Genomic DNA, 13,659 nt, shown 5'->3' with positions numbered 1-13,659 from the left:
AAAGATACTTATTTGGGACTTCCCTCGTGGTCCAGTGGTTAAGAATCCGTCTTGCAATGCAAGGGACACAGGTTCGATCCCTGGTCAGGGAACTAAGATCCCACATGCCACAGGGAAACTAAGCCTGTGCGCCACAACTAATGAAAGATCCCGCGTGCCACAACTAAGGCCCATCACAGCCAAAAAATAAATAAATAAATATTTTTAAAAATAATAAAAAAAACTTATTTATGTTAACAAGATTTATTAGTTTTACATTTACCAAAGGGGAAAAAAGGGATTAATATTTACACTAAACTCTGTCTCATTCTAACAGTAAATTATTTCATCACAGATTTTTTTTTTTGGCTGCGTTGGGTCTTCATTGCTGCGCGAGGGCTTTCTCCAGTTCCGGCGAGCGGGTGCTACTCCTTGTTGCGGTGCGCGGGCCTCTCATTGTGGTGGCTTCCCTTCTTGTGGAGCACAGGCTCTAGGCATGCAGGCTCAGTAGTTGCGGTGCATGGGCTTAGTTGCTCTGCAGCATGTAGGATCCTCGCGGACCAGGGCTCAAACCCGTGTCCCTGCATTGGCAGGCGGATTCTCAACCACTGTGCCACCAGGGAAGTCCCTCATCGCAGATCTTTAAAAGTACTATCCATCTCAACAAGAGATGCTTTTCCAATAAAAAATGTTTAAAAGCTTTTTCAAAAAATGTGTATTAGATTTGTGTTGTTTGCTCAGCTGTATACTACAAATAACTGTAATAATTAGTTAATTCAGAAGAAAATCTTCAGCATGTAAAGTCTCATGGTCATAGAAAGCTGAAAAAAAAATCATTTATTTACAAATCCTTATTACAGAAAAGATAGGATACTCAAACTATCTTCAAGCATAGAACTATATTAGAATAAACTTCTATGGGGGAAATACACATACACACACAAATTAGTGCACATAAAACTGGTGAAATATGAATAAGGTTGATGGACTGTACCAATGCCAATATTCTGGTTGTGCTCTTGTACTATGGTTATGCAAGATGTTACTATTAAGAGAAATGGGTGACAGATGTAAGAAATCTATCATTTCTTAGGACTGTATATGGATCGACAATTATCTCAAAATAAAACTTTTTTAAAACTATATATGAGGATTTTGAAACCTATTACAGAACTACTTATTACAAACTAATCAGGATGGTCTGGTACTGACATAACAACAAACATATAGGTCAAGGGAACATAACTGAGAGTCTAGAAATAAACCCATTCATCTAGAGTTAACTGATTTTTGACATGGGTACCAGGACCATTCAATGGGGAAAAAACATTCTCTTCAATAAATGGTGCTGGAACAACTGGATATCCACACGCAAAAGAATGAAGTGGAACCACTACCCCACAGCACGTACAAAAATTGATTCAAAATGGATCAAAGACCAAAATGTAAAAGCTAACCCTATAAAACTCTTAAAAAGAAAACACAGATATAAATCTTCATGACCTTGGATTAGGAAATGGTTTCCTAGATAAGAAAGACACTTAAAGCACAAGCAAATGAACAAACAAAAATAGAAAAATTAGACTTCATCAAAATTTTAAACTTTTATATGTAAAAAGCATTATCAAGGTTGTTCTTGTGAAAAACAACCAACAAAATGAGAGGAAATTATTTGCAAATCATATATCTGACAAGGGTCTAATATCCAGAGCATATAAAGAACTCTTACAACTCAACAATAAAAAGACAAATAATTTTTAAAATGGTCAAACGATTGGAGTAGACATTTTTCCAAAGGAGATATACAAATGGCCACACAGGCACATGAAAAGATACTAAAAACCAATAGTCATTAGGGAAATACAAATCAAGCCATAATGAGATATCAGTTTGTACTTACTAGGATGGCCATTTATTCATTTATTTATATAAATAATTTTATAACAATAAATGAATGGGACTTCCCTGGTGGTCCAGTGGTTAAGAATCTACCTTCCAATGCAGGGGACACAGGTTTGATCCCTGGTTGGGGAACTAAGATCCCACATGCCGTTGGGCAACTAAGCATGTGCGCACAACTAGAGAGCCCACGTGACGCAACTACCAAGCCTGCGCACCACAACTAGAGAGAAGTCCCCACGCCACAACAAGAGAGATGCCCGCGCACTGCAACGAAGAGCCCTCGCTCCGCAACGAAAGATTCCACATGCCACAACGAAGATCCTGCGTGCTGCAACTAAGACCAATGCAACCAAATAAATATTTTTTAAAAAATAAATGAATGAATGAATAAATAAAACCTCAGAAAATAAGTATTGATGAGAACGTGGAGAAAATGCAACTCTCATACGCTGCTGGTAGGAATGTAAACTGGTACAGTTGCTGTGAAAAAGTTTGGCACTTCCTCAAAAAGTAAACATTGAGTTACCGTGGACCCATCAATTCCACTCCTAGGCAAACACCCAAGAGACATACCCATATGTCCACTCAAAAATTTGTACATGAATGTTCACAGCAGCATTATTCATAATAGGCAAAAGGTGGAAGCAACCCAAATGTCCATCAACTAATGGATGGATTAATAAGATGTGGTATATGTATACTATGGAATATTATTCAGCCATAAAAAGGAATGAAGTACTGATATATGATACAACATGGATGAATCTTGAAAACATTACACTAAGTAAAAGCAGTCAGTCACAAATGACCACAAATGCCTAGGATAGAAAATCCATCAGCAGAAAGTAGACTGTGGTTGTCAGGCACTGGGAGGAAGGAGGAATGGGGAGTGACTGCTAACAGGTACAGGGTTTCTGTTTGGCATAATGAAAATATTCTGGAATTAGATAGTGATGATGGTTGCACAACTTTATGAATACACTAAAAATCACGTAATTGTACACTTTAAAATGGTGAGTTTTATGTTATCTGACATCTAGATCAGTGGACAGAACTCATAACCCAGGGGGGAAAAATTGTACAGAAGAATTAGAATGAAAATAAGAATTTAGGCAAAAAAAAAAAGGGACACTGCAAAAGTTGACTGTCAAAGAAGACCCTAAATACGTATTTTTAAAGAGTGAGAATGGTTAACAAACTGCTATAAAATTTGCAGGTACCCAATAAATTTTGTAAAGTAATATCATGGGTTTTTTCAGTAACCCTATTTATAATACACCAGAAATGACATTCTTTGCAACTACATAAAGACATTTTTAAAAAATGGTGTATGTCAACTGCATGTCAACCTAAAAGTATTCAAGGAAGTAAATAGAATTTTTAAATATTTTGGAGGTGCTTCAAAAGTTTGAAGATCAAAGCCCTAGAGAAAAATCATACACAGGTACACAAAGAGATATGTAAAAATGTTAATTGTAGCACTATTCGTAACAGCACAAGCTGGAAAAATCTAAATGCCCAGCAGCAGAAAAATAGGTAAATAAATTGGAATTCTGTAATGAATATAGCTATGAAATCAACTAGCACTACATTTATCAACACAAACATCTCAAAAGCATAAAAAATTAGGTTTGGGAGTGGGGAAAATAACATGTTACAGAATGATTACTTTTTATAAAGTTTGAAAACATGATCTTGTTTTTGGAAACAAGACACTGTGTGTATCTGTAGTGAAATAGAAACATGCAAGAGAAATACTAAACATCAACTTCACCACACTAGTTACCTCTGGGGAGAGTTAAGGTAAACAGATTTAGGAAGGAGTAATATAGGAACCTTGGTGATATCTGGAATATTTTATATTACACAACTTATTATGTAGTAATAATAATATTAATATGAAGGAAATTCAGAAGAGCTAGGTTGCAGGTACACAGATGTTCATTTTATTATTCTTTGTATCTCTTCCACAAGCTTAAAATATTTCATGTTAAAAGGAAGTTAAAGTTAGTTCAGAGACTGAACCAGCACCAAATACACGCACCAAAGCAACCAGTTACTCGGTCAGGGTTGGTCAGTGTTTCTCAACCAGTAGTCCAAATGATGTTCCAATTAAAAGACAGTAATGGCATCTATTAAAAGAGATGCATAAGACATGATATTTAAATACATGTTAGGGAAGGGCATGAAATGAATCTAATTCTGCAAATTTGCCTCAAGATCATCTTGCTAAACCTTCTGATTAAAATCCTTGTGTAACTTTGTAAGATGTCTCCAGTATTTCAAAAACCAATGTGAAAGGGGAAAATTAAGTGACAATTACAGCCAGTTTGGCCTTTTCATTCAATTTTGAAAAACCATCCACACCGGAAGTATGCTATTTGCAAAGGAATGCTTACAAACAGCTGAAAACTACTATCATTTTATCATTTAGAAACAAAACACAAAAAAATTCTAAGAAATAATTTTTAAAGCACAAATGCAGGAATAACAAACATGAGGACAGGAAAGTTGTCTACTTCTATAGTATAAAGCAGAGCCAAATACAATCTCTATTTTAATATATATTCGATTCCAAAACTAAATGTCACTTTTTATTTTGTATAAATATATGCTTCTCCTTACTCAATTAATTTAAAATACATTAAACATGCGCCCACATGTTAAAGAGTGAAAAGAAATTTTTCTTTTTATATTGTGAATATCATTACAAATTGTATTCAAAATGTATGTTATAATGTTTAATAGGAAATTACTTTTTACTATTTAAAATCACCATATCAAAAATAGGATACATTTTTTTAATGCGTAATTAAGATAGTCCACAAGATTACACATTTTTGTGAAAGGATTTGTGAATCAAAAAATATAGGAAACACTGGTCAAGAGGTTACTTTTGTGTCCCTTAACAGCACCTGACACAATTTCAGCCTCTAATGCTTATAGGCTTATTAATAAACAAATTAGAAAATTCTTAATTAGAATGCAAAAAGTACCAAGAGGAATTAATTGGAAAATTCATTCAACTTAATAACTGTACACCGTTAATGTCAAATTCTAAAAAAATAAAGAGGCAATTCAGCCGTAACTAAAATTAACTTCTATAAGTGAAAGAGAATTCTAGATAAGTACACACGTAAATAAATAGCCTGAATTAAGGTTCACTCAAAATGTACTTGAAAAAACAGAAAACTTAAAGAATTAAAAACTGAAAGGATAAAATCGAACCAGGGTCTCACGTGTTAAAAGAAAAGCAGTTAAAGGGATATGACATCAATAAAATGAGGAGAAAGAAAAAAGCAAGGTAAATAAAAGAAAGTCACCCTAAGGAGGAAAAATTAGAAAAAGTCAGGCTAACAATAAAGGGCCAGTTTGAAAGTATAGGGAGAAAAGGAAAAATGGAAGGAAGAAAGTAACAAAACAAAGGATTACATTAGTATATAGTATATGAATAAGAGTCACTTTTGCCACAATGCATTTGGGAAATCACAGAAAATAGTAGAGTATAAATGAGAAACAAGTTTCATAATAGGTTAGTGGCTGATGAATTTCTAGATACAATCATTAGGGAAAGTACAACCACAGTTTCATTTCAGTTTTAGAAACAAGATTGTATTTAAAGAGAAAAACCAATATGATTTCTGTTCAACCACAGTAACAGGTTCCTACTTCTATATTTAATTCTCAAGATAAAGATAACCTACAAATTTATTAAATAAGTTAATCACAATTAGTAAAAACTGTTTTGATCATAAACATACTCTGCTTTTTTCCTATATATTCATCTGTCTTCTATATTGTAGTAAATAAAATGCATTTGCCTATCTTGGGAACCTTTCACAGAGGTAAAGTTTAAATGTCAGATACCTGCTTTCAAACATATTAGGCAATTATATTAAGACATTCATGCTAAATTTTTCTTTTTACTCAATAAACATATTTTTACCTTTTCATCTAAGTAAACTCTTCCAGGAATCCGCCAAAAACTTGAAAGGTCTATTATGTATTTTATATACAGTTTTCACCCAAAATAACATAAATTCACACAACATAAGCACATATTTTGTTGATTCCTCCCATAATCCTCTCTTTTTTTCCCTGTCACAAAATCAAGGGATGAATAACTGCCATTCAATGACTTGGCTCTATTATCAATACACTTAATCTCAACACAGAACAGTCTTCACTGCAGTAACCTCAACATTCCACATAGTGGGTCCCTCATGGAGTGAATTTCTGATAAACTGGGGGACCAGCATCTCATTACATGATACGATATTTTCCAGACCATTCCCAATTGTCATCATCAACACTTACTGAGTATTCACCAAACAGCAGGTTCTAAGAATAGGCAGGGATGTCACTGTCCTCACCTGCCCGGTACTGGCCCCACTTTCTGGTGACAATAAGTGTGTTTTCCGTTTTCCTTCCCCTTTCTCAGTCCTGCCATCTGTGGAGTTGGACCCTCATCCCCCAGCTCCAGAGAGGTACCCAACTCAGGTCTGATCAGTCAGAACATTCCCAGGACACTAGCCAGTGACTGCTTCAGTAAAGGACAAGGGACCAACCAGCGAGACTCTCACCCTTCCTTATCTGTTACACGCTCCTAAGGAAAAGTTACTCTTTTCCAGTTTGATTTAGCTCCTGGAGACATCACATGAAGAGAGCCTGCCTGAAAGTGAGGCCAGTAAAGAGAGAAGGAGAGAGACCAACTGGTCACCTGGATCTACCCACATATGAAGCCAACAATATCCCCTGGACTTTTCTGTCACATAAACCAATAAATCTCTCCCATCTTTTCCTCTTAAGCTTGTCTGAGTTGGGCATCTGTCACTAAAAGAACTCTGATAGAAATTGTATCCAATACAATTTACAAATAGAGTGACAATTAATGAGCCTCTGAATGTGAAACTAGATAAAAAGAGCTAAAGTACAGGGCAGTGAGAACAGCCTGATCCTGAGCTGGAAATTGGCAATCCCAGTTATGCGGTATCAAAGAAACAAGTTAAAACTACTGCCCGTGGTAACTCAGGGTTTGGATCATGTGCCCAACATGATTGGAACATTGGGAGATTCAGTATTAAAAAGTCAGTAATTTAGACCATGTTGTCAATTCCAAGAGGATAAGGCCCAGGTAGGGGTAAAATAGGTGAAGGGGATTAAGAGTTACAAACAACCAATTATAAAATAAATAAGCCACAGGGATGTAATATACAGCATAAGGAATATGGTCAATAATACTACAGTAACTGTGTATGGGAACAGATAGTTACTAAACTTATCATGGTGATCATTTCATAATGTATGCAAATGTCAGATCACTATGTAGTACACCTGAAACTAACATAACATTGTACATAAATTGTATTTCAATCAAAAAACAAAAACAGGGAATTCCCTGGTGGTCCGGTGGTTAGGACTCCGTGCTTTCAGGGCACGGGTTCGATCCCTGGTCAGGGAATTAAGATCCTGCAAGCCGGGCAGCACGGCCAAAATAAATAAAAAAATAAAATAAAACAAAATAAAATAAAATACAAAAACAAAACAAGAGGATAAGGCCCAAACTCCTTGGTATGGAGTTTAATGATCTGGCCCTATGTCCCTCTGTATGTTAGGAAGGTTTCTGAGCAAGACAGTGATACATGTTCTCAGGGTATTATATGACACAGGGTAGAATGTATTCTGGAGGTGCAAGAAACCAGCCAGGGTGCAACAGAGGCAGGTCAGCAATGAGGTGAAGGGCCAGGTGCACTAGGATGGCAGCAGGAAGAACGGAAAGGAACATATTTCTAAGACTTTAGAGAAGGGAGAATAAACAGAAAGAGCAAAAGATTACTCCTAAGTTTTGACCTTTGGTTATCTAAAGTAGAATTTGCTACTGAAATAAGGAAGTACAAAGGAATACACTATTTTTTTCAATGAGGATAAGAAGTTTGGTCTTCGATGTGGCTTAGTATGAGGTGGACAGCACAACATCCCAATAAAGATGCCCAGCAAACAGTGGAAGACAAGACAATGAAATTCAGGAGAAATAAAAGGACAAAAGACAAACACGGCAGTCATATAGGTACAGATAACTTTTTTTTAAGTCATAAAGAATATATAGCAGAACTTCATTCCTTCATTCAACAACAGTTATTGAGCACTATGTCTCAGCCACTGCTCTAGGCTCTGGGAATATAACAGTCAGCAAAACAGATAAAAATTCCTGCCTCTTGGAGCTTATATTCTACTGGGAAAAAGACAAGTCTAAATTTGATTCATGAACATAAATTTAGGGCTTCAGGTTAATACTTCTTAGTAATTACTGTAAGCAAAATAAGTATTTATTTTACCTTATCAAATTTTATTTTCCAGAATTTTCACTTCACTAGTTAGAAAAGCATATTTATGTCCTCAGGCCAGTAGCCAGACAGATTCAAGTAAATTAAGATTTTTTTTTTAATGCTAGCTTTCCTATTGTAACGAACCTATTTTCCCTCCTTTGTTTCTCAGAGTGTTGGGATTATGTCAGCCCTTCCAACTAATGTCCATAAAGGATGACTAGACTCAGAAAAAATGAGAGGCCAAATGGTACAATGGAAAGCATATGTTTGAGAATTAGACAAGGCCTGAGTTCAAATCTCAATTTTTCACAAGTTGTGTAACCTTGGGCAAGTTACTCTGTATCTCCAAGCTTCAGTTTACCCAACTGTGAAATGGGAATAACTTCACTTTAAGGATTAAAAAGAATAATTTCTAAAAGGCCCTTGACACAACACCTGGAAAAAATGGAGAAACGCTAGAAAAATGGAAGCAGCTATGCTGCAACTATTACTACTACTATTACTGCAATGTGCTGGGCACAAAACAGATGCTCAATAAATGCCTTTCTTTTTCTTCTATAGACAGTATTAATATCATGGGTAACTATAAGGCTCTAATTCAGCAGGTTATTGTATTCTAACCTCCCAGAAGTTATATACAGGAACTTAAAAGAATTAAATGCATATTAATTTCATAAATGAGCTTAACATCTTTATTTTCTAACTTAAACTATATTTATCCTCCAAAGAAAAATTTCGATGGTGATATCACAAGTAGAAAAACATGATTACTGAATCACATAAAAATGAATGGAAGTGGCATTGCTTTAGAAATCATCCACCAAAGATTTCATAGTTATTTTTATTAAACTGACACCATTAACCTTATCCTCTGTAATTAATCATTTCTATAGTATCTTACATTTGGAAAAAAAATTAAGTGATTTTCTAACTATGACCACACAATAATCCAAATTGTAAACAACACCCTCAGAGTTCTCCTGAAGATTAAATGGCACAACATACATGAAAATGCCTGACCGGGTCCGTGGCATGTAGTATGGACTCAGTATGATAACTTCAGTGAAATCTAACCCTCTTATTATCCTCCGTTCCTTTCAATTAATGAAAAGGACCTTATAACAGCAATTGTAACACAGGATTTATGGAACTAAAAGGCTTAAAAATCACACCAACCTAATGCTGACCCAAACCAGAAAGGTATTCATTCTAATGTCTCGAAGTTTAATAACAAAGAGGTTTGTAAGTTAAATCAAGACATATACCAACACATAATGAAAACCAACATTTCACTCTTCCCCTAAAAAATCCTACAACTAAAAATTTAATGAAAGGTTTTTTTTAAAGCCTAGAAATGTAAGTTCCTCTTACTTTCACTGTTTTTAATATTGTTTCTTTTTTTTTAAGATTTATTATTTTTTACTTATTTATTTATCTTTGGCTGCATTGGGTCTTAGTTGCAGCATGCAGGATCTTCGTTGAGGCATGTGGGATCTTTTGTTGGGCGCGCAGGCTTCACTCTAGTTGTGGTGTGTGGGTTTTCTCCCTCTAGTTGTGGTGTGCAGGTTCCAGAGCGCGTGGGCTCTGTAGTTTGCAGCATGCGGGCTCTCTAGTTGAGGTGTGCGAGCTCAGTAGTTGCGGCATGCGGGCTTAGTTGCCCGCGGCATATGGGAATCTTAGTTCCCTGACCAGGGATCGAACCTGCGTCCCCTGCATTGGAAGGTAGATTCTTTACCACTGGACCACCAGCGAAGTCCTTACTTTCCTTTTTTTAAAATGCAAATTCCAGAAGCCCACAAAATATAATGAAATTATCAGACTAAAGGTCATAACTCTTTGCCCAGGAAAGAGCACTGACACCAGCTGGAACTGGCTCAAGTGGAGTGTCCACAACAACCAGGGGAGCCCCTTCACTCATGGATGACGCCATTTGAGACAACCAGTGTCAGGACCGGCTGTTCCCCCTAACAAGTAGATTTTCTCCAATCCTCTGGACTGTCCACATGGACACTTGGACCTGCTTTCTCTATATGTAGATGACTCCAATGCTTACACCTGTCCCACAAGGCAGAAACCCTGTAAACCCTCCAATCTCAGTATGTGCAAAATTAAACATCTCAAATCTGCTCCTCCTGTGTCCCTATGTCTGTTAATGGTAACACCGTCCTCTCAATCACCTAAGATAGGATCTAGTTTTCTTTCCTTCACCATCCCCCTCTCTCTTCCCAAGAGCAAGCCAGTTTCAAAGAAAGATCTGTCATTCACCGAGCACCTAACCCTGCCTCCATTCCCACAGCTTATCTCAAGTTCTCATTACTGCTGTCCTGACCCATGTCACCAGTTCCAATCTAGTTGCCCACCATCTCTCATGCTTAAAGTGAGTCCACCTTCTCTGAACATTACAGACAGACTGATCTAGCTATAATATATCCCTCCCCACCCTGTGGGCCCCCCCAGTCTACTAAGGCATCCCAGATTTTCAGAACTTGAAGAACTCTCCTCTGACCCAACCATCCATTCACTTGATCGTGGAAGTTCCTCAAATTCAAAATGCTCTGGCCCCATCTTCAAAGGCCATTCCTGCTCTGGCGCCAATCTAAAAGCCTGTAATGTCATGCAAACAAGATGAACTATGCTATTCTACTGCTCACAGGCTAAAGGTCAAAATTCTCAACCCAACCAACAGGGCTCCACAAGGCCTGGCTCCTGCCTATCTCTTCAGTCTTGCCATGCTCCCCTTTGCTCTCTCTGCTCCAGCCACCTGGCTTTCTATCCATCCTGCCATGATCCCTCTCATCTCCAAGCTTCTGTACGTACTGGCCCCTCAGCACCTCACCTCCCATGTAGGTGGTGGCATTTCACCCTTCAGATCTCAACTCAAAAGCCACTTATTCAGACACTAACCTTACCTTTCCAAACTAAATCAAGTCCTCCGTTTGCCCCCTCCTCTTCACTTCCATAGCTTTAAGAAAAATCATAAGAAATTGATTACTGTTCCCAAGCTAGAATGTAAGCTCCGTAAGAGCAGGACTGTGTCTGTCTTGCTAACCACTATAATCTCATAACCTAACCCAGAGTAGCCCTCAACAAGTTTGTATAGATTAATGTAGTTCATAAACCAGAACATTACCCAGAACCCTAATTAAAGGTACAAGGCTGGCCCTACAGTACACTAGTCTTGAAATCACTCGCTTTCTCCACAACGACAAAGAGCTCAGCTCCTCAACGTTCTCTGTGTTCCCCTGAAGATCTGACATTACGTGAGTCTATAATTCTATGGTTCCAAACCTCTCTCTCGCAATTCTCTTCTATATACCCTGGCACTAGCAATACTATACTTTCTGGTCTCCACAATTCTGTTTGCATCCTTTGTTCCATCTGAAATTTTTTTCCCAGCGCCACACTTCCAAATCCTACTATCCTCAAGTGCTCAAATCCGACGTCACCTCCTCCTCAAAATATGCCTTGTATCCCCTCAGGTAGTCACACCCTCTCTGCCCCTGAATTCCCACAGGTTCTCCCTTGCCTCATTCAGGTCTCAGCTCAAATGTCATTTCAAATGAGTGCCTTCTCCTAAAGTTACCAACTGGTTATAATTGTCTATCAGGCCATCCTGACTTACTTTCTTGACAGCACTTACCATTACCTAAAATTATTTGTTCTTTTCTTTCATTTATTTATTTACTTCTTAACTGTCTGTCTCCCCACTAGAATGTAAGATCTATGAGAGCAGGGACCCTGTCCGTCTTGTTCTTCATATTTCCCCACTCTTCCACATCTGACATCAAAAAAGTTCAGTAAATATCTGCCAAAAGCATGAATGACTCTGTAGCCCTTATGATTATCTATGTACAAATCTTTCTCTAGCTATATTCCAAACTCCTTGTGGACTAGGCCAAAGTCTGGCTAATCTATTTGTTTGTATTATCCAGAAATCCTTGCACAACTAAAGCAAATAATAGCTAACTACTAATTAATTAATGAATGATCTCTCCAAGAGGTACTACCCTGAACCAGGCCAACTCAGAACTCCATATGCTCCAGAAACCAGAGCAAACAGGAACCTCCTTCGATGCCCTCTCCATGACAGACCTTGTTCCAATCTGCCTCCTCCAGTGAGCTTCCAAAGGCTAGTTTCTTCACTTTCCTTTAGCCAATAACCGCTGGTTCTTCTATCTCTAATATCTCACAATCCTACCCTTTTCCCTTCTATCTCCAGACAACGAATCTCTCCCAGGGCCCTGTTTCTTCGGAGTACCCCACATCTCCAATCAGTCCAGGAACTCATCAGGCTCTAGAGAACGAGGGAATGTTCAAAAGAAGTGTTTAAGGAAGACTGGCTCTCTCACCTTTTCTTTTATACCTCGTTTTTCCGAAAGAGGCCCAGTTTCAGAGACTGGCTTTGAAACTCTTCGGGATCCTAAGCTTTCGTCCCATGTAGTCCGCCGCGCCCAAACCCCTTTGGGGTGCCCCCACCCTTGCCTCGAACCTTTTCAACTTCTCTTACAGGAAGACCCCAGGCCAGAGACGATGATCTCCCCGGAAGCAAATGGTCCTCAAACACCATGGGGCGGCCCTATCCCCCCCACTTTCTGTCGGGCAGCCGCCTCCGGCCTGGGGCCGTCTCGAGCGGCCCTTAAGCCTTGGCCTCTGGCTGAGCCCTACCCTCCGACACCCCCCCCCCAACTCACCTGAAGCGGCCCCCGCAGTGCTGGCATTGCTCGCCCACCCAGCCGGCGGGGCAGACGCACTGGCCAGTGCCAGGATTGCAGCGGCCGCCGTTGACACAGGGCCGGTCGCATTCCTTGGCCTCGGCTGCGGCTGAGCCCGATACCGCCGTCGCTGCCGCCGCGGCCTCAGCCGCCCAGGGAAGCAGCAGCAGCGGCGGGAGCAGCAGCAACAGCAGCAGCCGCCGCCTCCGCCGTGGGAGGCGCAGCCGGGTCCCCAGCCCTGGCCTCCCAGCCCTGGTCGCGTCCCAGTCCCGGCACCGCCTGCTGTTCCTGCTCCCGGGCGCTGGCGTCGCCACCGTCCTCCTCCTCAGCCTCGCCTCAGTCGCCGCCGCCGCCGCCACCATCTTCCCGGGGCTGAGACGGTGCCCCACGAACACATATACACACACACACACACACACACACACACACACACACACACACACACACACACACACACACACGCGCGCGCGCGCGCGCGCACCCGCGCACACCACAGGGCACGACCGGCTCTCCTTCGCCTGGCCGTGCGGGGCGGGGCTGTGCGGACGGTGGCTCGGGCGGTCAATCCTGAGGGCGGGGCCAGAGCTGCGCGGGAGGCGGGGCCGGCGCATGCGTGCGTGGGCGGGGCACGCGCGGCCCTGGAGGCGGACCGCTAACGCGGATTCTGGGCTTAACCGAGGCCCTTCCGACCTCTATAACGAAGCGCCCTACTGCTCTAGTTTTATTCCTTCGCCCGGCGA

At 40.0% G+C, this 13,659-nt stretch overlaps 1 protein-coding gene across 4 annotated transcripts in view; it reads right to left on the bottom strand.

The window, feature by feature from the left end:
- The window catches only part of ATRN (attractin), a 159,985-nt gene extending 146,532 nt beyond the window's left edge, over positions 1–13,453 (bottom strand). For 2 of the 4 annotated variants that reach the window (XM_036824232.1, XM_036824230.1), the window contains exon 1: positions 12,899–13,453. In XM_036824232.1, the coding sequence (XP_036680127.1) occupies positions 12,899–13,281 (383 nt within the window). In that variant the 5' untranslated portion in view covers positions 13,282–13,453. The remainder of the gene's footprint in view (positions 1–12,898) is intronic. The other 2 variants (XM_036824229.1, XM_036824231.1) reach the window with 2 other exon arrangements.
- Between the last annotated feature and the right edge of the window lie 206 nt (positions 13,454–13,659).

This window comes from Balaenoptera musculus, chromosome 15, assembly GCF_009873245.2.
Source record: "Balaenoptera musculus isolate JJ_BM4_2016_0621 chromosome 15, mBalMus1.pri.v3, whole genome shotgun sequence".
NCBI classification, from domain to species: domain Eukaryota; kingdom Metazoa; phylum Chordata; class Mammalia; order Artiodactyla; family Balaenopteridae; genus Balaenoptera; species Balaenoptera musculus.
Note: the sequence above shows the minus strand (reverse complement) of the source record. Positions and strands in the feature narration are given on the sequence as shown.